This window comes from Pygocentrus nattereri, chromosome 22 (assembly GCF_015220715.1).
Source record: "Pygocentrus nattereri isolate fPygNat1 chromosome 22, fPygNat1.pri, whole genome shotgun sequence".
Lineage (NCBI taxonomy): Eukaryota > Metazoa > Chordata > Actinopteri > Characiformes > Serrasalmidae > Pygocentrus > Pygocentrus nattereri.
Window position 1 is genome coordinate 32,413,835 of NC_051232.1, and position 25,141 is coordinate 32,438,975.

Genomic DNA, 25,141 nt, shown 5'->3' on the forward strand with positions numbered 1-25,141 from the left:
TTTGTGGGTGCGTGGACCAGAGAACATCTGGATTCATTCAGAAAAGGCACATCATGCACAAACACTAAAAACAAAAACAGCTTCAACAAGGGAAAAGAAAAAGCAACGCAAGGCCTTCTTCACTGAAGGAACATTCAACTATCCAGATACCTGTAAAACACAAATCACGGTGCAGAAACCAAAATCATACCTTTACGCTTCGCAAACATAAGATAGAGAGTACCTTCTGGGATCATCTGGGCCTATTTTTTACATTTAGACATCAACCTGATATCTTAGGCCTACTAGCTCAAACATGCCCATCTAAAAAACCCATGGCTGCATCAGGAATATCATTAGAGCCACATCCCAAAGACATTCGTGACAAAACGGGCATGTCGTAATTCCTCATTCCACAAAACGTCATGTCAGACAGGCTGTGATTGGCATCTTTCAAGTGTCTAGACCCCACAGGTCAAACCCAAGGCCCATAATCCTCTCCAGACTAAAGGGGTATTTTAATTTTCTGTTAATATTAGCTGGTTTCACAACATGCTGGACTACAGTTCCCAGCATGCATTGCAACTTTACATGTACACTGACTCTCCGACCCCAATGAGTCTATGGGACGCCAATTACACCTCAGATTCTATTCACCCCTGGTCTTGGGAGCACAGGTCAGCTTTTCTAATAGCAATTTTTTGTGGTCATTAATCCAAATCCTAAGTATTTTAAGTGTTAAATATTTAGTGCTGGACAGTAATTGAGTAACTGAGTAAATGTAATTAGTTTCTGTACTTTAGTATTTTTGGTGTATCTGTACTGAAGTTTCTCCATTCTGGACTTTCTCCTTTCACTCCACTACATTTCAGAGTCTAATATCCGACTTTTTCCTCCTACATTTTGAGAAATCTGTCGTTCCTTTTGGTTTCTGTGTGTATAAAAACGTAACATGTCAAAAGGAAAGAAGCGCAAAGCCAGAGCACCAATCAGGGCCCAGCGGTCACTTTGTTTAGAGCTGGTTTTGACCTGTCGGTCATACCGACCCAGTGCAGCACGCGGTTCAACGTCAGCGCAGCAGCGTAAAACTTTGGGAGAGTCTGTTCAACATAAATGATGAACTAACCTAACTTTGTGTAACTAGAGCTCAATATAGAAATATGTCCACATATGCAGTCGAGACTGACGCGGCTTTTTTCTGAATTTCTACAAACACCATTTCATTTTATAGTAAATGAGTTTGGGCTGGTTTATGTTTATGAACAGACGCCTACAGATCAACATAGTAAAGGAGCTCATCTGTGATCCTGAGTTTAAAGCCAGTTTTTATTCAACTGAAACTTGGAACTAAGTTGTAAATAAATCTGAAACTGAAACTTTGCTTGTGTGTAAAAAGTGATTTCAGAGCCACTCGGTTCTCCCTGATGGAAACTGTTTACCTTCAGTGTTTTGTGCTTCTGATCATTTTAATAGACGTCAGCGTCACTAATTAATGACGTTCTATTAAAAGACTGGTTTACCAAGAGAGACGCTGGAGGACTTTCACCTGAAATGAGTTCATGAAGCCAGTCTGGTTATAAAAATGATAACAGGACATCAGAGCCAGAATTCCTCTTTTAGTACTTTTACTTTATACTTAAGTTCATTTGAAGGGAAATACTTTAGTACTTTTACTCAAGTGGAGGTCTAAAGGGAGGAACTTCTACTTTTACTGGAGGAATATTTTACCTTGGGTGTCCCAACTTTAACTCAGGTACATGGTTTGTGCACTTCATCCACTACTGTATTACTTTTTTCTAGTAAAAAATAGCGCTTAAAATATTAATTTAATGTCTTTATTTGTGGTTGCAGGCCTTTTATGAGCTAAATCCAATTCTCCCTAAACTGCTGGACATAATTTATCTCTACCTCGCCTGCTGCTACACTACTTACCTTCACCGGAGAGAGAGAGGAACCCTGACGTTCTCCAGGGGCGCAGGACTGGCGTTTCATTGCTTGGACTTTAAGGCAAGGCATGTTTCATTACATCATCTGCTTTAGGCTAATTTACCCACTCATACCCACATTTTTGAACAAGCCAATCACAATTTGAGTAAAAAAGTCAGTGTTTCATGCTGAAATACACCCAGACTGCCTATGACTGGGATCACTCACGTCATCTGGACACTAATATTGTTGCACTGTAAATACCATTTAATGCAGTTGGATCCGCAGTGCAGTGACATGTTTTTTGTGCATGAAACCAATAAAGTTGACCAAAATGTTTCATTAGCTTTGCCATAGGCCAAACATTAACGGCACTTTAATAGGTCATTTTGGTCTAAATGGGCAAAATGCAACCGTATCAACAGCTTTCAGTCCACTTCAGTGGCCTTCAGCATTCACTGCATTAAGTGGTGTCATTATGCCATCTACTGTCTGCACCTCCGTCAGAGACCCTCCCCAAAAGTAGTTACACCGGTTCATTGACTTACACCAAACCCAACAGCCCATGAGTGATGCCAAACGTAAAGGAACGTCCAAATATTTGTCACCAAACGCTTCTTTCTGCTTCAAAGCAAGTCGTCACCCCTTTAGCCGTTCATGGAGAATTTTTTGACCACGTCAAGAAGAACAAAGTCTGTCTGGAGCTTCCAGGCAAATCAAACTTCTGCTAAATTAATGAACCATAACAAACACCAGACATCAGGTTTTAATGCAATGCTAAATACACGTTAATTACAATCCACAGCTAGAATTAAAACCTGTAATGATGAAGGTGTAAATCGCTGCTGTCGAAACAAAACCTCAAATCTCCAACATAGTAACTTCACAGGAGACGGGAAAAACCTACTCTACTTTAAATGGAAGTCAATGGAACCAGAATTTTTCCCGAGGCATTTTGGGCCGTTTCTTTTAGTCCCTTCATCATGAAATTTACACACAATGTAAAGATGAACAGATACTTCCAAATTATGCCAAGAACTGAAAAAACGACAAAGATGCGAGGTTTTCTTCAGACAACAGCGCTATGATTCATTTTTCCATGACCAGTTGACCAAAATTTCGTAATGAATGGACCAAGAGTCCAAAATTACTTCCCCATTTACTTCAATTAAAAGTTTTGAACATTTTTTCTTCCCTTGTTTACCTTTTTGGATTTTTCCATTTTGTTCTGACAACAACGACATACTGGATTTTGGGGAGGTGTTTGTTTATTAAGACCTCACTCACCTCTTTGCTCCTTATTTCTATGTTGAAAGGTTTTACTGTCATAATTCATTTTTATCATTGTTATTATTGCATCTCATTAAACATTATCTAATGCTTTTGTGTAGCATTTGAGATTCTGTACATTTTCACACTATAAACCACAAATTTACGCCAAATCAGCCCCATAGATCGATTCCGGGTGTCACCGTCTTCTGATAATCCGTATGGATACAGGTGGCCAAAGAAACAAACAGTGTAAATACACAAACCTGCATTTTTAATAATCTTGATTTAATGTCACAAGCTGAAGGCTCTGCACAACGCAGGTCCCACTCACTTCAGCGGCTCAGACAGCTATGACTTCAGCATAAATCAAGACATAAACCGAGCAGAGGAACAGGCATCCATCTGCGTGTAATTCAGCTCTAAAAATCATGCTGAGTGGTTTAATTCACTGGAAAAGCTGCAGGAAAAATAAACATCAGCTTAAAAAACAAAAAGTCTAGATGAGTACAAGTCAGCGTAGATCCACGGCGATGGAAAGTGAAATAAAACTCATTTTTATATGTAAAAATATTAAAAGAAATAACTTAAAGAAACCTGAAAGATAAACAGTGGTGCCCAAAGTCACAGTAGACAAAATTAAGACAGTCAGTGAAGATTCTCCACAGCATTCACAGATGAAACAGTCCGATTTAAACAGAAAACTCACAGATGAAACTCGGTTAAATAAAAGACATTACTTACAGACTCAAGCTTTTTCACATTAATATAAAAAAAAAAATAAAAGAAATTCGGCAGCAAGTTAGTAAAAACGCGTCCCAAATAAAAGTATAAAACATAAAAAAACGTTATAAACGTAACGATCCCAAAGGAAGATACAAGCCACCCATCAGACCTGGTCCATTTTCTTATTTAAAAATATACCAAGCAATTCATATTTTTACAAAGGCAAATTCGCACAAAATCACGAGACCTCGGTTCCACTAAACTTAAAACCTCCACACAAGCAAGCAACTGTGTGGGGTTCCGGTTTCCTACAGTGTGTTCGAGTTATGGGAAAACCTGCAACAGCCCCAAAAAATACAAAATTAAAAAATTTAAAAATAAAAAAAAACACTAAATAAATAATAAGATAAAAAAGTGAAATATATCATAGCAAAATAAAGGTTTTAAATGCGAAGTCGAGTTAAATAGCACCAAAAACGTAACTCATTTTCTTAACACACGATCTCCGTCAAGCTCCCTCAATCCCAAAGAACGGTTTCCAGTCATCACTTTCCAAATACCCTCAAGACTAAAGAGCAGCTCTCTAACAGGTATAGATCTATACCACACATCACGGCCTGTAATGGGCCCATGTGTGGTCAACGCTATACTGCTCATGCCTTAAAAACCAAACACCAGGCTTCCTGACCACATACACAAGCTCTCTGCCCATACACTACAGAAGCTAAAGCACACCATATTAAAAGTAACTAACAACAACATCGGCTTCCCATCCAGCTTAGACCACTGAGTACATACGACATGCTTAATGCTCGTTTGCTACTTGAAAATCAGACGCATGGCTGCATTTCCCCCCAATTTAATTTACAAATGAATTACTATTTTAGAAAGTGTCAGATTATTAAAACCTGAAACACCTGGGAAGAACTCCTACCACAGTGGCTTGGAGAAATCATCTGGCTTGCATAGGCCTTACTGTTGTTGGCTGTGTCCGAATAAATATCACCTGATCCAGAACGCTTCCTTTCCCAAATAAATAAGTTAAGGTAGGCTTAAGCTAGACTGCTGGGCAGGTGAAAGAGGAGTCCTTTTGATAGATGAGGCACCCTGGGGGAAAAAAAAGATAAAACTGGATCAAGTTTCACCATAAAAGCAACTTTTTGAATAGTAAGTGACTTTTCAAAACACAGCATCCATAAGCTACCAGGTTAATAATGAACAAATCAGGATGGTTCACCACAGAAATGAAATGGGTTGGCCATGTAATATTACACCAGTACTGTCCTGATGTCATTAGCTTTCCACCCGGACTGAATGAATCACAGTGAGTGCGTTTACATTCACTTAATAATCCGACAGATCAACGCGTTTCTGCTATACAACCAGGCAATAAACTCACAGAAGACGTGACGTAAATGTGAAACGCAAACTTGATGCTGCAATATTCTTTATTTATATTTATATACACACACACACACAAACATACTATATATATATATATATATATATATATATATATATATATATATATATATATATATATATATATATATGAGAGAGAGAAAGCACGCATCACTTTACCTACAACTATGAATATACATATTCTAGATCAGAGGTCTTTAATTAAAATTAGAGTCCAGTTAGAAAAAATTTCCTAAAATTTCATAATATCTAACCTGCATCATGACTCAGTACCATATACTGTTTACTGAAATAGCCCAGTAGGAATATCAGCATCTTATATATTCAACAAATGAATATCGGATCAAATAAAGTTCAGTTCAGTCGAATTTCAACAACAATTACTGTCAGTTTCTCTTTTTAGTTCACGTCATGTGGAATAACTTCCCTCTGACTCACTTTCCTCTCTGACTGCTGTTTCTCTCCTCGTCCCTCCCGTGTGGCGCCACTCACTCGAGTCTCAGAGCTCATCGTAATGCACAGATCTGATTGGCTGAGTAGCGTCATGCGTGATATTTACAGCGCATATGATTGGTCTGAGAGTCTCCGGCTGCTAAAGCTACCGTAAAGGCTAGAAAAGCTACGCCGATTAAAACAGGACCACCCTGTCGAAATGTCACAATGAGGTAGTTTTGCAATCAAGTATGTTCTTCTACTAAGTACACTGAAGATCCTTGGACTGAATTTGAAGTCAGAACTTACGTTTCCCTTGGTCATCTCTTTGGTTTGGGCGCTTCCCGTTTCTGTCCTCTCAGTTAGAAGCTGGTTCCCCAAAACCTTTCGCTGAACATATGACAAGAATTTTTAACCATCAGCTGTGATAAAACTGGGTTTCCCCATAACAAACAGGATGGAAACATCATTCAGCACTAAAATCTCAGCTAAATCTGCCCAATAAAAATAAAACAGACAAAAGTAAGACAAACCTTGATAAGACCTCCAAAGGACCGCGAGCGGCCATGCTTCTGACTTGAAGGTCTGGGGCATTCCCGCACCGGCGTTCCCTGCTTGTTGAACTACAAAATAAAATCTCCAATCAGTGCGATTCCTCAGAGATCATCTAACAAATATGGAAATTCATCACTACTCTCATTACAGTAACCTCTAGCATGAAGAGTGTGAAGAAGTCACTAATTGGGCTGCTAATTAATCTTAACTAAAGTACCGAATCCTTTTACTGCGACCCCACCACCACCACCCCCACCTCCACCTCCATGTTTTACAATAAGTTCTTTATTAAGAACTTCTCCAATTGTGTTCCTATTTGCGAACACTCAAGGTAAGCTAATGGCCAGCCTGGTGAAGCCTTCTGGCATAGAGATGCTGCAGTGATGCATCATAACCCGCGTTTACATGCAGTCTAATAATCTGTTAATAATCCGACTAATAGCTCCATTAGAACAGAATACGTCCATGTAAACACCTCAATTGATTGAGGCCACTCAGAACACAGAAAACAGTTTCTATTCGACTGAATGAGGTGTGTAGTCCACCAAATAGAATAATATCCGTGTAAACGCCTGTATCCGATTACATTCCCTATCGGAAAGTTGAAGTCCGTTCTGCTTGTGCGTCGCGTCACAGTGAGAGTTTATACCGTTCAACACGGCGGAGCAGAAACTGGTCTGCAGAGGAGACGAAGTTCATGCTCTGATCTTTAAAAGACGGCGGTGGGACGGACGTCCAGCTTATGCGTCTCAGAGCACGACGTCTTCCTCTCGGCCTTCTTTAATAAGGACGTGTGAAGGACGTTTTCCTGAGTCTGACGTCATTTTAAAGCAGTTAAAAACACAATCACTGCTCACTGCTGCTCATCTCACTCTGACTGGACTCACGTGATGCTCATGGTAACGTCTACACTAAGCGATTCTCTGCGCATGTGTGTAATTTTGGATCGGTGAACTTGTAGTGAGCATGTAAACAGAGATTTATCAGATTGTTGAGTAAAGTTAGAGAGATGTAAACACAAACCAAAATCTTTGCATATAAACACAACCAGAGAAGGCACCCAGAAAGATAGTACACCCAAGTAGTCTCAGATTTTTTTCCAAATTGGTTTCCAAATTGGGATTTTCTTCTTTTGAGTTTTGTTTATGAAGTAGCACCTCCCCCCCCTGGAGAGCTGGTAGCAGCTCTTTTACTCCAGCAAGGAGTTTTAAGTACTTTTACCACCTGCAATCAGATCCAGAAGCGCAGCCCTACAAAAAGGTCAATGATTTCAATGACAACGTTGTGTTATGTACATAATCACGTGATGTACTGGTTACCTGCCGAATGAGCTTCTTCTTTTTCGTAGAATCTGGCATATTGGTGACGTGATTGAAGAGGTCTCGGAGAGCGTCCTGGGTGTGCTGCTGACCAGCATCATGCTCCTCGCTGCTTCTTTTGGTGGGCAGCAGGCTTCGGTTGACCACCCCAGCATACAGCTCCAGGTCATCCTGCAGCAACACATCAGATCCGATTAAGATTCCGGTCAGTGTCTCCACAGGGAGAGATTATGTATTTAAAAAAAAGAGGTGGGAGAAACGTCTTTGAAATTCTATCAAAGCCAAGCAAGACAAAAGCTTTACTTCTGATAATGAAAGGCAAATATAATTTATATGCAGATCTTCTGTGGTCTGTATTCAAATAAGTGACAGCATTTTATTTCAGGTCGCTCAGGAACAAAGGTTTTAATTAACTTTATGTATGAGGTTGAAAATGATCACCTGATATTCATTCAACTGCAAACGTACAAAAGGTTTTGATGTGTGTGGAGGTGACAGCAAATCACAGAACAATACTTTTATTGAAAAAAAAAAATAAATTAATCAATTTAAAAATCCATTCCTTCGCATCAAACCGCCACAGGAACATTAAAAAGTGTCCGACAGTGCCATACCTACCTTTGATTGAGGAGTTTTCGACCCTGCAAAGTGTGTCCGGGCGTGTTCTTTGATATACGACGGTGCCTAGAAAGAAATGAAAATAGAAAATATGTTATTAAGCTGCATGACAAGACCAATACGAACTTCCCATGAAGTCAAATGTCCCCTTTCATTAAAATGAAATGACTTCTGCACAAACTTCCGACAACCTATATGAGCACACATCCCCTTCAAAACCGGATGTGGCTTTAAAGCAGTGGAAGCTCGGGGTGGTTCGCGAAGTTCTTACCCGAAACAACTTCTGCGAGTGCTTGATCAGAAACGCGATGCCGCTGTTGAGCTTTTTCAGGTTATCCTGCAGATCATTCGCCGTGACCTGCAAGCAGGTAAGTTTTCTTTACTGAGCTGCAGTGCAACACAAACAACAACACTGGATGAAAAATTCAGCGCTTACATTCTTTGGCCATACGATGTGGGGTGCGAACATGAGCGCCAAGTTATAGGCAGACATTTTATTTTTGTCCTGCTGCTTGGCGGTCTGGTACAGCAGGTCCAGCAGCAGTTTGAGGAGACTGCGGTTGGCTGGAGGAAGCAGCATGAAGAGCAGCTGGAGCGCTTCAATCTGACGCTCTTTGTTAGGGACAGATGTCTTATTACCTCTTTCGTCAAACATCATCATCTCTGCAACACAGAAGATGAGAGAAGGTTGGTGTACGCACACACACACACACACACACACACACACACACACACACATCAGGCGTAACATTCTGACCACCTCCTCGTTTCTACACTCACTGTCCACTTTATCAGCTCCACTTACTGTATAGCTGCTCTCTGTAGTTCTACAGTTACAGACTGTAGTCCATCTGTTTCTCTGATACTCTGTTACCCTGTTCTTCAGTGGTCAGGACCCCCATGGACCCTCACAGAGCAGGTACTATTTGGGTGGTGGATCATTCTCAGCACTGCAGTAACAATGACACTGGTGGTGTGTTAGTGTGTGTTGTGCTGGTACGAGTGGATCAGACACAGCAGTGCAGCTGGAGTTTTTAAACATCTCAGTGTCTCCTCAGGACTAGAGGATGACCAACACAAACTGTGCAGCAGCAGATGAGCTGTCGTCTCTGACTTTACATCTACAAGGTGGACCGACAAGGTAGGAGTGTCTAATAGAGTGGACAGTGTTTAAAAACTCCAGCAGCACTGCTGTGTCTGATCCACTTGCACCAGCACAACACCACCACGTCAGTGTTACTGCAGTGCTGAGAATGACCCGCCACCCAAACAGTACCTGCTCTGTGAGGGTCCATGGGGGTCCTGACCACTGAAGAACAGGGTAACAGAGTATCAGAGAAACAGATGGACTACAGTCTGTAACTGTAGAACTACAGAGTGCAGCTATACAGTAAGTGGAGTTTACTGAGATAATTGGGGGAAAATATGCTACAAAAACAGCTCATTATTTTTTCTAAAAAAAAAATAAAATAAAAACACTTTTACATACATCCTCCTATTCAGCCTATAGCAGTTCAGCTCCATCCATGCAGCCAATCAGCATGAAGGTCATTTACAAATCAGTGCCGCAGGCACAGTAAGGAAAAATAGTTTGTTCATTAAAAGGATTTTAAAAAGGTGGAAAATGGACAAGAAACGTGAATCATGACTGCATTCTGTGCTACATCAGTAGTAATGGGAGCGCACAATATAAATGTGGGATATAGACTGTTTTATGTTGCACTTAATGCACTGCGAAATTAAGGCACTCAATTAAAGGCGCTAAACGAACGTGGAAAAGGTGGTGAAGTTATTTCATCACCACTGAACACTAAAATGTTCCTGAGACGGAGTGAAGCTGAACCCTTCGTCGTTCATCGAGGGCATACCGGCTATTTTGAGATGAGCGTGATAATGGCGGTGAGTCAGCAGCGGCTCCGGAAGCTCCCCCAAGAAGGTTTTGAGCAGCGTGGCCACGTCGTGGGGGTGGTAGTCCCCCGTCTCCAGGTCTATGTCTGCCCCACTGTTGAGCATCTCCCTCAGGGCCTGCTGTCTGATGCTGTTCCCAGGCACACGGAACAGACCCTCCACATGCAGGTCTGACAGACAGCGGAGAGCAAAGTGCTTTGACATGAATTATTCAGCCCCCTACCCCATTCAGCCCGCGTCCACATTCAGCCGCGTCCACTCTCTTGAATATGACATCATTCAGTGCCCGAAATACACCATGAGCTCATGCTCCGAAACCTGTTCGCTTCAGGTCAAGAGCTTCGCTGATGTGGGACACGGACGAGACTGTGGAGAATCCCTTATAGCTGCAGCACCCGCACGGAGAAAAAAGGAGACGCAGAAGAAGAGGCTCTCACTCTCTCTCACACACTCACACACACACACACACACACACACTCCCTCCCTCTCACACACACACACCCACACTCCCACTCCCTCCCTCTCTCACACACACACACACACACACACACACACACACACACACACTCTCTCCTTCTCACACTCCCACTCCCTCCCTCTCACACACGCCCACCCACCCTCCCTCAAACACACGCCCACCCACACACCCACCCTCACACACACACACCCACCCTCACACACACACACCCACACCCACACACCCCCACCCACACTCCCACCCACACACACCCACCCACACACACACACCCACACACACACACCCACACTCCCTCACACTCCCTCACACACACACACACTCCCCCTCAGCCTTGATGTTCTCCATTTTAAAACATGGATGTGTGAAAACTAAATAGATGCTTTATCCCAAAAAAACAGGACACTTACTTTTCCCAAGATACTCTATTAGCTGGTAAATTTGTGCAATGCCCTCCTCAGTTATGGGCGCTCCAAAGACCACTCCTTTATCTGCAAAAATTGAGGGGAAAGAAAGCATAGCGGAGAGTCACGGTAATGTCTGAGGACGCTGTCAAAAGCTGCAGCCAAAGAGGCTTGAAATACTTCCACTACCAAATCTTCTGTGTAATTCAATCATGTGGTCTGACGCAAAACAGCGCATTAAATTAAAATTAAAACGAACGCTTCTTTATATCAGTAGTAATACGGACCAAGGATCACAGCATCTACAATGTAAACAACGATGAAATAGATGTTAATCTGAAAAAAAATGAAAAATTATAAACCTGAAAAATAGTGGTAAATCTGAGAAAAGCGAAAAAAAATATATAAGAGATAAATCTGAAAACAGAAAGTGTGTTAAATCTGAGAAAAGATAGAAAAAAATAAAATAATGGTTAAAAAAAAAAAACAAACACTTTCTTTTGGTACTATTGCAAATGTCTCCGTTTAGTTTTAAACTATTAAAGTGTTTATTATTTTCCATAAATGCTTCCCACTGTAATAAATGCAATTCCCTCTGGGATCAATAAAGTATTCTGATATTTTGAATTACAAAGCTGTGCTTCTACCACTCCACTACGAACGAGTTTAAACTAGTCCTCAGGAATCCCCAGACGGTCCACATTGAGTTCATCACCGTGTTTCGTTATATTAGATGAAAAATCGCACAGGTACACCTGTTCAGTTGCTTGTTAACACAAATAGCTAATCAGCCAATCACACGGCCGCAGCTCACTGCATTTAGGCGTGTAGAGGTGGTCAAGACGACCTGCTGAAGTGCTGACCGAGCATCAGAACGGGGAAGAAAGGGGATTTAAGGGGCTTTGAACGTGGCGTGGTTGTTGGTGCCAGACGGGCTGGTCTGAGTATTTCAGAAACTGCTGATCTGCTGGGATTTTCACACACAACCATCTCTAGGGTTTACAGAGAACGGTCCAAAAAAGAGGAAATATCCAGTGAGCGGTCAGTTGTGTGGACGAAGATGCCTTGTTGATGTGAGAGGTCAGAGGAGAATGGGCAGACTGGTTCCAGATGATAGGAAGGCAACAGGAACTCAAATAACCAACCAGAATTTCTGAGGAACGTTTCCAACACCTTGTTGAAAGTCTGCCACGAAGAATTCAGACAGTTCTGAAGGCAAAAGGGAGTCCAACCTTTTACTTTTATTAGGATGTACCTAATAAAGTGGCAGGTGAGTGTATAACGTCACACAGCAATAACAGGAAAATTAAAGCACGACAGCAATACGATCAGTAAATTAACAACAGTGCGTCTTTGGCTGGCGCGACGTGCATTTGGTTACCTTTACGCTTGAGGAAGCTCGGAAGGCGGAGGAAGCCTGTGGATACGGGGAGCTTGGGGTCGGCCTCCCCCTGCAGCTGGGCGAACTCCGCTCCAGGTAGATCAATGAGCCTGGTGATGTTACTCAACAGCAGCTCCACGAACACCTGAGGCTTCTCATGTCGGAGTTTCTCCACAAAAAAGTCAGGGTTGAAGATGACTGGCTGGTTCTGATGCATCTCTTGGCTTATGACTATATTACATACTGTTCCCCTGCAAGCGGAGAGAAGAGAGTGGAGCAAAACAGGCAAAGTCACAAACAAGCAGACTTGATTTTGGTCTACTGATCTGCATAGTACATACGTTTACATGCTACGTCTTAGAGGTGCACGATCAGAATTTGGGCTGGCGTGTTATTTTTATTTTGACTGGTCTGTGCTGCAGGTGGCCCAGCGGTGCAGTAGGTAGCGCTGTTGCCTTACAGCAGAAGGGCCTGCCACAGTCCAGAGACATCCAGCCAGGCCGGTTGGAGATGTTAAACTGGCCCAAGGTGTGAATGTATGTGTGGCGGTGCGTCGGCCCTGCGATGGCCTGTCCAGGGTGTTTCCTGCCTTCCACCCGGAGACCGGGTGGGATAGACTCCGGCTCCCCAGCCCACCCAGGAGAATAAACGGCTTGAGGAAATACACGTTATACTGAGACCTGGACTCACAGAAAGTGCTAGAATGTTTCATATGTTCATAAAAGCTGATAAAAATCAGCCAAAGAAAACAACAAAAAACCCTACTTTATTATTCACACACACACACACACACACCATTTTAGAGCAACTTATTTATTACATTATACAACATTTTGTTTACAGGAATGCTGCGTTGACAACTTTAATAACAAACAAGGCAAAACACATCAGCTGCATTCACTGCAGCCTTGAAGGGGAACTCCACCGATTTTCAAAATTTCTGCATAATTAAACGGTAACCCTGTAAACAGAGTCACTCAGAGTGCTTTAGTGCGAAATGCACCACATTACAGAAACCTACTGTTCACAGTGGTGGTGATGGGAACCAGACGTCCACCTCTAAAAGCTCCTCACACTGTTTTATGATACTCTATTATGAACTTTATCATCAATGCAAGGTGTTCTAAGGCAAAATAGACCCCAAAGAAAACCTATTACATATAGGTTCTCTGGTGGTTCTGGATAGCTAATTAAATGCCTATGTATGGGTCCTGGTGACCCCCTGGTTCCTACCAGCACCACTGTAAAGAAATCCGGACCATGTCACACCAAACCGCGCCGAACGGCTCTGTTTACATCTCAGCCACGGGGTTAGTCGGAGCTTCGGAAACTCGGTGGAGTTCCCCTTTTCGTTTTCTCCGCGCTTCAGATATTAGAAGTGAAGCGTTAAAGTTTCCTAGTCCGTGTTTTTTTTAGAAAGCGAGGTTATCCATCCAGAACACAGCAGCGAACCCACAATAACAGCTCGGAGCTCGGACGGCACCAGGCTGAGGAGCCGCCGGCAGCAGCGGCGTGCTGTGATAGCTTATAACGGCTAAGCTAGCCGGCTGACAGCAAACCGACAAAATCAAACGACAAACCTAACAAAAATGACCTAAATATGCTACTAACTAAAGCTGTGCTCGCTTAAAAGGCGAAAAGGTCCGTGTTTTCGCCACGAAAAGACCCGAAGCTGTAATAGCTGGACGGCTAACGCCTCACCACAGCCACGGACTCGAAGCCAGCCTCTTGTTCGAATTTCTCCGTTCCACCTTAAATGGTGCGGCGGCTGCATTCCGGCACCTGCGGCGATACATGACTCACCACGCACTATTTAAGGTGGAACGGTGAAATTCGACCAAGAAGCCGACTTCAGGCTCGCTGGGCGGTAAGAAATGCCCTCTAAATTAAACCCAAACAGGGGCAGAGACGCCCAACCGCCAGCCCGCCAGCCGGGACCCGAGCCGCGGCCGGACACTTCCCAGCCAAAGCGACGCTCAGCTTTCCGTCAAGACCCCGGCGAACGACGCTTCTTTGACCCGCTCCAATTAGCGTGAAACCTTAAACGAAGCCCTGTTTAACTTCACGACGCAGCGCGTTTAATAACCGAAGACAAACGGGTCAGAAGAGAAGCGCCCACCTCCGGCTCTGCCTGCTGTCCTCAGCCTCTTTCTCCGCCGCCATACTCCAGTTTGAATTCTCCACCGAAGCCTCTTCTGCCCCGCCCTCTGCTTCTAATTGGTCAGCTGCGGCCTGGGGGCGGAGTCTGCCGCTCTTCTTGTTTTTATGGGCTTATTGACGCCTTGAAAGCGCTGAAGTGCGGCATCCGGGCACTTTGCGTCTGTTATTTTTGGTTGTTTTTGGTTATTTTTGGTTGTTTTTGGTTGTTTTTGGTTAAATTTGGTCATGTCGCAATTCTGATTTAGTCTCTCGAAATGCTTACTTTTATTTACTGTTTGCAAATGACTACTTACTTTCTCAAAATATCGACTCGCTTTAAAAATAAATAAATAAATAATAAGAGTCTTCCTGCATCCTCCGCAGAATTTCAGTAAACGACCAGGTTAAATGAGTCCATTGGTTTAAAAAAGACTTTTTTTATACATTGCATTTAACCCATCCGCGCAATGAAACACCACATACACACTACTGAGCACACACACTAGGGGGCGGTGAGCACACTTGCCCGGAGCGGTAGGCAGCCATATCCGCAGCGCCCGGGGAGCAGTTGGGGGTTAGGTGTCTTGCTCAAGGACACCTCAGTCGGCAGAGGGGGTCAAACCGGCGACCTTCCGGTCACAGGGTTATTTATTCTGTAATGTGGACGGCAGAACGTCGCATAGTAATTATGTTGATGTCATTTTTCATGTTTCCTTTACTGCATCAGGCCAAAACCCTGCAGCATCCGTCTTTAAAGTCCTGATCATCAGTGTTCTGCTCATAGTAACTCCCAGGCAGCTTGGCTTCGGGTCTCATTTAGTTCATTTATATGACAGTGTATTTAACTGCTAAGCTGACATGTGGCTTCTAACCCAAACTGGATCAAGAGGGCTGTGATCATGCCTGGACAAGCACCCTACACTGTACCAATAAGAGTCCTGGGGCAAGACTCCTAACACCGCCTTCGCCTGCCTGAGTAAAATGATCAAAAATTGGATCAGAGCGTCTGCCACATGTCATGAATGTAAACGATCATCCTTTAATTCCCTCTGCCAGTCAAGTTCCTGTCCCCTGGGATACCATAAATCTCATGTGAAGACTGTTATTTCCAGTGTCCCCCACAGAGGACGTGAAGGAAGTTTTCCCACCTAAAACACATCAATTCTCTGTTTTAGAAACATCAGAAATGCATATTTTACCACTTACGTCTCTTGCTCCCATAAAATGTGATGCTGAGATGGTGGGTTAAAGAGACAGAACTCCTGTTGTGAATGGTGCCCCCCCAACAAGTGGCACGTCACTGGAAAGGCCAGGATGTCTTCACACAGCCCACCAGCTTTCAGCTCCGCTGCTCATATGGTTTTTTAAATATCCTCTGGAGACTGACGTCCCCCACAGAGGACCAAAAGGAGTGACCAGGTCTCATGAGGATTTTCACGGCCTTGCCGTTATTAATGTGTTGGAACGAGATCCTAACGCGTGGCCACGACTTAGTAAGGCGTGAACGAGATCATGCCTTGTTAAGCTGTGGTCACGGCCTATGGCCACGCACTAGGATCTCGTTCCCTCACTTTACTAAGTCGTGACCACGCATTATTTTCATTTATATGGGACATCACCAGCAGGGCATTATCTAAAGGATCCATCCATCCATCCATTGTCTAAGCCGCTTCTCCGTCAGGGTCGCGGGGTCTAAAGGATATATTTTCTATATATTTTTCAAATCATGTCAAGTTTTTTTATATACAGTACTGTGCGAAAGTCTGAGGCCCCCAAGACTCATTTTCAAAATCTATTTATTTGTGTAGTTTGTGTTTATTTGCTGAGAAAAGTGTTAATATTTGAATATTTGTAAAATATTTATTAATAACGATATATACATATATATATATATATATATATATATATATATATATATAAAACTAGGGATTTTAGGTTGGTGTGTTTATTTATGTCGGTGTGTTTATTTGTTTGTTTACCCATCTCCAAGCCTCTCCTCCTCGAGGAAGCCCAGTATTATATGTAGTTATAAAGCAGCTCCTGGTTTGACCAATCAGTGCTCAGTAAATTGAGCGCATGATGTAATTGATGATATTAACGAGTCTCTGTGGCGGCTGTGAAGGTGTCCAGGAAAAATATGGACCCGAGAAATTCTTGTTACTGTTTATAGTTTTTCTGTTTATTTGAATTATGAATACGACTTTATTCTAATGTATATTGTGATAAACTCACTGCTGAGGTCAACTGGTTAAAACTAGCTTAGACGCCTAAAAGCACTGTCGCACAGTGCTGTATCTCTCTGTGTTATGAATTCATATATTTGGCCTTATTGTAAATACACATCTAAATATGTGCATTTCGTTCTTTGCTTTTAGGGAGTCTTTCCTGCCACTGTCACTCGTGGCTTGGACTCACCAATAAATGACCTCGACTTAATGTATATGCATGTCTTGGCTCATATTGTAGTAAATATAGGTACATACATTTTCCTTCCATTTGGGTTAGTATCTCATAATAATAAACCTGTTACTCAAAAACAGTCACTTACCTTTACTGAAAATTGATATCTCATATCTCTGCTTTGACATATTATCTCAAAATCACGTTATTTTTTAGCGATACTAAGTCAAATTTTAAGAAAACGCGCCGGTCTTTTGAGGTCAGTATTTCAAGACACATCATGATTTTCGATGGGAGTGACGAGGCTGGACAAGATTAGAAATGAGCAGATCAGAGTGACAGTGAAGGTGGAGCAGTTTGGAGATAAAGCCAGAGAGGCCAGGTTGAGATGGTTTGGACATGTGTTGAGGAGGAATAGTGGATATATTGGGCAAAGAATGTTGGAGATGGAGCTGCCGGGTAGGAGAAGAGGTAGACCTCAGAGAAGGTTTATGGATGGACATGGAGATGGTTGGTGTGAAAGTAGAGGAGGCAGTGGATAGGGCAAGATGGAGGCAGATGATCCGTTGTGGCGACCCCTAAAGGGAGCAGCCGAAAGAAGAAGAAGAAGAAGAAGAAGAAGAAGAAGAAGAAGAAGAAGAAGAAGATTATGATCTTTCAACATATTAATGCAGCCTTAGGAGAAAACAAGTCATTATTTTAAAATACTACGTCAACATTTTGATGTACCACCTGCTAAACATGTGGTGAGAATGGGCCTCTGGAGGTTTTAATTCGTCTGGTACGCTGTTTAGTGTGGACGTATGCAATTCAGGTGAAGGTGCACCCAGTATTTAACACAAACCAACACCAGACATTTCCACTGTTGCCTACCTTCACACTCCCAACCATTAGATCTGTGACCCTGTCAACCAGTAGGCCTGTATGACCCACTTAACCAAGCAGTGAAGAGGCTTATATGACGTAATGCAAACAAGCCAAGAGCTCTATAAAACTCAAGGAGCATTTCGAGAGATGGTAGGATGGTCAGAAAAATCCTTCTGCGAACGTTATTGTAGCACCTGCCGCTCTATAGTCAGCATACGGTTATGATTGATATGGGTCTGATTCCTGATCACAAGGCTTTCATTTAACACAAACTTTAATAAATGTGCCTCATTCAGACTCTGTAGTCATTTGGACCTGCAGTGTGTCTGTTCTCATCACTGTTTTCCACCACTAGGGGTAGTCCACGCTCCAAGAACAAATCTCTTTGGCAAGCGTGCTCTTCGAGTGGCTTTGCAGTTTATTCAGTTAAAGGTCAAAGAACCAGAGCGACGATTACGTACAAAACGATTCACATTAACCGTTAAAACACCTCCAAAAGAAAGATGGGGAAATATCACATGCAGTCGTACGACGAATGAATGTCTTTCTGTACAGTATCATATTTATATCTGCAGTTCACAAGAGGTAGTTAAGATCTGAGAATGTGCTTGTGCAGGTCCAACGCAAATGGGGAGGGTTTTACATCATAGGGAAGCAAGACGGGGCTGAGTTACATCACACAATCACTAAGTCATCACCCCATTTTTGGAGCGAAATTGTGTATGAAATCAACATTTTGTCCTTTGTAACAGCAACAATACAAACAACAGCAAGAACCAAGCAACCAATTTGATACCAATTAGCTTTAAAGCCATTCAACACAGCTGAGACTGTCCTTCACACAGAAGAGCATAAACAAAACAGAGCCATGCTGCTATGATTTAAACCTCAAGCGAAACGTGTTAATTTACCAAATTAAGCAACACCGGAAGGTTGAACATGTCGCTAATTACAGCGCAGACAAGTGTTCCTGCTGCAGCGTCATCTCCACGCTCTCTCTGCCAAATGAAAGCACCTTAGGCAGATGTACTGGCCGCCCCTGTGGAGTTCTGGCTGGCCATGCTCGTCACCGAAGCAGGGCTCTTGTGTCTGAAGACGTGAGGACACCGAGGCCTGAGGGGGCCGATGGTTTTCCAGCAGGCCTTCCGGAACACGTTGGAGGAGATGCAGAAGAGGATGGGATCGAGGGCGCTGTTGACGTACCAGAGAGGCAGCGACAGGTAGGACTTGAGAACTGTGTAGACTGCGAGCACCGTCCCAGACCATGTGTCCACGTACACCTGCATGAGCGATGAGGCGATGTCAGGGAAGTTGCACATGAAGAAGGCCACCACCACCGCACCTAGAAGACGTAGAGAGAGCAGCTGATAAAGACATCACACTGAATGTACCAGGGTAACAGAACCACAGCACAGAGAGGCCATCTCACCCATAAGTCGCAAAGCCCGCTTTTCCTGAAGGAGCAGCTTCCCGTCCTGGAGGCACTGCGCGTTCCCTCCGCTGTTGACCGCCCTGGTGATGCCCATGGCTGTCCTCTGGCGGCTGTTGTAGCGGAAGTGGATGATGATGAGGACGTACAGCGTGAAGATGCACATGAGCGGCACCAAGAAGCAAAGGATGCCCCTCAGCAGGAGGGCTCCCTTGTAAACGGGAGAAGGTTCCTGCTCGGTCATCTCGCACATGGTGGACACCACGAAGACTTTGTCGGGTGAGGTGGCGCCGTAGTCCAGTATGCAGGCCCGGGCGTGTCTGTAGACCAAGGCGAAGGGCACAGACGAGCCCAATGATATCAGCCAGATCCAGCCCAAGAGGCAGGGCAGCCGGGACCTTCTGAGACTGGACAGGGACCACATGGTGTGGCAGATGGCCACGTAGCGCTCGGTGGTGAACGCCAGGATGACCCAGCTGGTGGTGGCGCAGTACATCTGACGTACCATGAAATAAGCCTTGCACAGAGGTTCTCCTAGCCTCCAGGGGTAGCTCTCCCAGTAATAGCGATACACAGTGATGGGGATAGTCAGCAGCTGGAGGATGTCGGACAGAACCAGGCTGAGGAGATAGAGCTGGATGGCGCTGGCCTTCATGCGGGCGTCGGTGAGGAGGGTCAAGATGCTGACGCCGTTAAAGAGGACCCCAAAGATGAAGAGAACGCTGTAGAATATGGTCATAGGGATGGCGATGTGGTAGGGCTCCTGCTTAGTGACGCTGATGTAAAGATCAGGCGGTGAGTGCGGGCTCACGTTGCAGGAGAACTGGAACGTCCCGAAGGATTCATTCATGCTGGTTGATGAACAGAACACAAAGCCTTATCGCCTGAATCACTCTCAACCCCACCGACTTCTTTCCAGGAACCTTGAGACGGAGAGGAAAAAATGAATGATGCTAAAAGAACAAGCAGTTGGAACTGATTGCATATAAAATAGATCACGGTGGATGTAGCACCTCAGGAGCTTTTTCTAGAGTCATCCATGTTTTTTTGTTTTTTTTACCACAATCCCACAACAACAAGATTTATAATGACGGACAGAACGATCCTAATGAGCCGTTTTCAGGTTCTGCAAATGCCCTCAACGCTGCCTTCGCCAGTGCTCTTTATTCAAATGTCATTCACTTTGAGAGAGAGAGTGCCTACAAATGGAAGGGACTTATAAAATCAACATACCTGAGCCTGAGCACACGCTGGAATGAAGAGAAAACCAAAAAACACAAGCCTATAATTATCTTTAAATGTGATCAGTTGTCGCTGACAAACGAAGCTGCTCAGAGCAATTTCCAGCAAATGGGAATTAGATTCTGGAGTATTTTTGATTTGCTGTAACAGTACACATGAAGAAAAGCGCCATTCGTACATAAAGAGCCGAAAGAGAGTAAAAGATGAAAGATATCTTCATGCACAGCTAGAGATATTCTGCATGTTGCCTTAATCACATCTGATGAGTAAAGCAAACAGGTGGTCTTTAAAACTTGCCAGCAACTAGTGCTGAGACCACTGCTGAGAATTCCTAAAGCATTTTCTTACAGTGCATAGAAACCATATGAGTATATTTGCCGACAGCACCGCCAGACTTACCGTGAAGTGAAGCGTGGAACAGCTCACGAAAGACTGAGATGTGCATCCGAGTCCGATTCAGCCACCAAATGAAACATTCTCCGAGAACATTTTGCCCCCTCCCTCCGGTTTCTCCCTCTCCCTCTCTCTCTCTCTCTCTGTCTCTCTTTTTTTCACCACCTGTGTTTTGCTCTCTCACAGTTTACAGTTATCATGTGTCTTCAGAGAAAGAAGAACGAGACTAAAGACAAGCTGCAGGTGTACAGATAAACAAACTTCATCCTACATTCAAAAACCTCTCCTTTTATCATGAACCGCAGCTTAATTTCCATTTGAAGCCCAGTGAACGAGGCTAGAGGTCAGCTAATTAGTGGGAACCCAGAACCAGGTGACTCTCTAAAATCTCTGGAACCAGAACCAGACGAATCTCAAAAAAAATCAAAGTAACTGAGATGAACTTCCGATGGTAAGCTAAATTCTTGAAGTCGGATGCTGGAAAACAGATTGGAAAGCTACAACATAGAGCATAGAAGGTTTGCGAATGTGTAGCTTTTCAACATCTCAGCAGGTGCCACATGCTTCCGTGACGGCTGCAAATATGGAGAAACTTTACTCAGGCCGGAAATGATCAGCAGTATGGAAAACCGCCCAAATATGGACGAAAGTTCTGGGAGATCTCTGGAAAACAGTGTGCTTGAGGGTGCGTGCAGTTCCATCCCCTGCATACAATTCCCATGAAAGACGCTTCCCACTTTGGTCACACGCACGATTTCCCCCGACAAAAACGGCTCCTTGTGTCTCCATGGAGATGTGCCGTTTCCACATGACCTGAGGAACGCTGGCCTTTCATAAAGTGGATCTGTGGAGGGGAATGTCTGAGGAATCCAACTCTGACTTCACTGGGAGGCTCAGTTAAAAGGGCTCAATACAGCGGCAACACGGTTCTTTGACTTGTGACAACAGAGGAGCCCTTTTTCGTGTGGAGTCATTTTTCAAGGGAACCATATGCGACAGTCATGGTGAGGTGCCCTTTGAGTTCTCATGGTTCTTTATGTAAGGTGACCGGTATGGAACTTTAGTGTCGTTAGAAAAGAGCTTAAAGTTGCTACAGCTCCAAATCTACCAGCCACTCAGCCTCTCAGCCCACTGGTTCGGCTGGACTGGCTCTCCGTCCTGGATGTGCTGCTCGACCACGCTCCCCTCCCTCATGCAGCAGCTCCTTTGTGAAGGACTTCCACTTTTAGGGGTTACAGAATGAATGTGAATGGTGACCTGACATTGATTTGCTGTTCTCCAGAGAAACACATGAAGTGTCAGAGGAGGCTGAACGTGCCTTCTCTGGTGGAAAAAAACTGCGCAGAAATCGTTCTTGGACGTCTTATGTGGCTGGAGATAAATGGAAAGCTTCGTGACTGCACTGCTTTATGTTCTCACAGAGCGTTCTTCAGAAAATCTGACCAGACAATGAGACTTCAGAGCTGTCCTGAGTCTCGTTAACACGACAATGCCTAATGCCTTTCTTAGATCAGGAAAAGCAGCCTGATGAGGGATCCATCCAATCACAGCTCATTCTTTACCCGAGAGGACGAGAGGGATGAAAAGAGAGAGAGAGAGTGACAGAGGTGTAATGACTGACATTGAGAGCGTGATTGGGGATGGAAGGGTCTTGAAAGATTGTCCTGGTTTGCTTTAGTTGACAGACCGCATGATTCAAAAGCACCAATGGACCTGATGACCACACTCCTTCATCCTGACTAAATTAGGCGGAAATTGTTGTGATTTTAATGAGCTCGTCAGATGCCTCGATTGGGTTTGCCCAGACCTATAGAGCTCAGACGTGGTCATCCCTCTCTCGATTCAAATATCCATGGCATGAATGTTGAAATGACAACACAATTATCTGAGCAGCTGAGCAAAGACCACAACACACAACCCAGTTCAATGACTTGCTGTGCTTCATAGTCACGCCACTGTATTAGTTTACATTCATTGGTCATTGAGCGCTAATGTAGGTTGAAAGGACGAGTGTCCCAACATTTGTGGCTTCACAATTGCATTTTAGTGATGTGTCCTTCAGTTTCAGTGTTCTCTTCGAGGGGTAGGGCGTCCTGATTCTGGTCGAGATAGAGGGGTGGGGTGAATTGTTGGGGCTACATGGCCATAACTTTCCCATTCCACCTTAAATAGTCCAGAAGTTCTGACGTCTGAGTTGCCAGAATGTAACTGCTGCTCCATTTAAGGTGGAACGGGAAAGTTCAAACGAGAAGCCGGAGAACATCTGACCTCAGCTTCATATCACTGAAGAATTGGGGTGGGTGATAATAAATAATTGCCCCCCTCTTTCAATGCATATGATTTTCTAAATATGACTAAAGCCCAGCAGCTTTACTGGACTTTACCCTCCAAAAGGGTTCTGCTGTTGTTCCAATGTCAAACTTGTAACAACAAAAACCCTTTTTTTGGTGCTGTATAGAACCATTTTCAATCTGAAGAACCATTTCACCATGTGGAGAACCATTTCAGCCTGTAAATGGTTCTATATAGAACTCAGAGTTCTAAACAGGACCATTGCCTTTACTAAAGAACCCTTAAAGAGCCATTTTTATTAGGTTGTATAGGTGTAGAGGTTCGTCAGGGGTTCTTTAGCAAAGAAAATGTTTCTATATAGAACTCAAAGAACACTTTATATGATTAAAGGGTTCTTTGCAGCATTGCAGCGTTTCTTCAGACTGGTTCTTGAGAAACCAGTAGTTCTTTAGAAAATCTTTCTATATAGAACCATGAACACTCAAAGAACCCTTGCCATGATTTATTTGGTTCTTGAGATGAATAGAGACGCAAACAAGGGTTCTTCTACTATTATAATGTCACGTTTGTAGCAATAAGGATCGCTTTTGGTGCTGCATGGAACCATTTTCAATCTGAAGAGCCATTTCACCATGTGGAGAACCAGTTAAGCCTCAAAATGGCTTCATTTCATCTACTAAAGAACCGTTAAAGAACCATCTTGAGTGTTCTCTCCAAACTGATTAGCTGTCTGATTGGCCAACGAAGACTGTGTCAGCTGACCAATTGCATTTTCTTGGTTTGACCCACAGAAATTTTTTAAATACAGCATATTAACAGTGAAAGTGGGCTTGTACACCGGTCAGGAATAACATTCTGACCACCTCCTTGTTTCTGCGCTCACTGTCCACTTTATCAGCTCCACTTACTGTATAGCTGCACTCTGTAGTTCTACAGTTACAGACTGTAGTCCATCTGTTTCTCTGATACTCTGTTACCCTGTTCTTCAGTGGTCAGGACCCCCATGGACCCTCACAGAGCAGGTACTGTTTGGGTGGTGGGGCATTCTCAGTGCTGCAGTAACACTGACGTGGTGGTGGTGTGTTAGTGTGTGTTGTGCTGGTCTGAGTGGATCAGACACAGCAGTGCTGCTGGACTGAGAACCAAAAGCATCCAGCCAGCAGCGTCCTGTGGGCAGTGTCCTGTGACCACTGATGAAGGACTAGAGGATGACCAACACAAACTGTGCAGCAGCAGATGAGCTGTCGTCTCTGACTTTACATCTACAAGGTGGACCGACAAGGTAGGAGTGTCTAAGTGTCTAAGAGTGGACAGTGAGTGGACACAGTCTTAACGAAGCTTTTCTCTTAGTCCATCATAATGAGGGTTTCACACATTGTAAAGGCCTGGAACGAATGAAGAAAATGGAGAAAGTTTTCAACTATCCCTAAGCAGGTCAGTTTGGATCGGGGTGGGCTGATAGGGTATGGGGGCTAATTGAGGGCTCTTTCACTTCCACTTCCACAATCTTCAAGACGTCATTACTATAGTGTGAAAGCTCAGTGTGCCACAGTCATCATGGAGGGGTTTTCAGTTCGTTCCCAATATGAAGAGCTGCTGGATGCAATTTCTCCCCAGGCGAGATCAACACACATGGTGCATCACTAGTACCTGCATGGCCCAGTCCACCTCCATTCACCTGTGTCTTCCCCACAGGTCTTTGAGAGGACGAGGCAGATGGATAAATTAATGTCCAAAAGCTCAGAGGACAGAAGTAGGGCAGTGATAAAAGACCTTCTCCCAATCTTATTTGGATAAAGTTGCTCTCATGGCCTGAGATAAGCACCTGTGCCAGCGGTATGTAAATGAAACGGTCTACTTTAGGAAACCTCTCTCTGACCCCAACACCTTAAAAGCAGAATTCAGCCGATTATCCATCGTTTCTGCATAATTAAATGGTTCAGATGTAAACAAAGTCATTCAGAA

At 43.8% G+C, this 25,141-nt stretch overlaps 2 protein-coding genes across 2 annotated transcripts; both read right to left on the reverse strand.

Annotated features, from left to right (window-relative positions):
* Nucleotides 1-3,441: 3,441 nt before the first annotated feature.
* Nucleotides 3,442-14,590, reverse strand: arhgap19 (Rho GTPase activating protein 19). The gene is made up of 11 exons (XM_037532719.1): nucleotides 14,534-14,590; nucleotides 12,415-12,665; nucleotides 11,040-11,120; nucleotides 10,115-10,324; nucleotides 8,683-8,909; nucleotides 8,518-8,604; nucleotides 8,247-8,312; nucleotides 7,629-7,799; nucleotides 6,288-6,377; nucleotides 6,064-6,144; nucleotides 3,442-5,007 (listed from the first exon to the last, which is right to left on the reverse strand). Exons 1-11 carry the CDS (start codon nucleotides 14,575-14,577, stop codon nucleotides 4,942-4,944), a joined length of 1,374 nt encoding a protein of 457 aa, XP_037388616.1. The 5' UTR covers nucleotides 14,578-14,590; the 3' UTR covers nucleotides 3,442-4,941.
* A 3,523-nt stretch (nucleotides 14,591-18,113) lies between these two features.
* On the reverse strand, nucleotides 18,114-20,953 carry LOC108437847 (pyrokinin-1 receptor-like). The gene is made up of 3 exons (XM_017715243.2): nucleotides 20,891-20,953; nucleotides 19,250-20,172; nucleotides 18,114-19,162 (listed from the first exon to the last, which is right to left on the reverse strand). Exons 2-3 carry the CDS (start codon nucleotides 20,097-20,099, stop codon nucleotides 18,837-18,839), a joined length of 1,176 nt encoding a protein of 391 aa, XP_017570732.1. The 5' UTR covers nucleotides 20,100-20,172; nucleotides 20,891-20,953; the 3' UTR covers nucleotides 18,114-18,836.
* Between the last annotated feature and the right edge of the window lie 4,188 nt (nucleotides 20,954-25,141).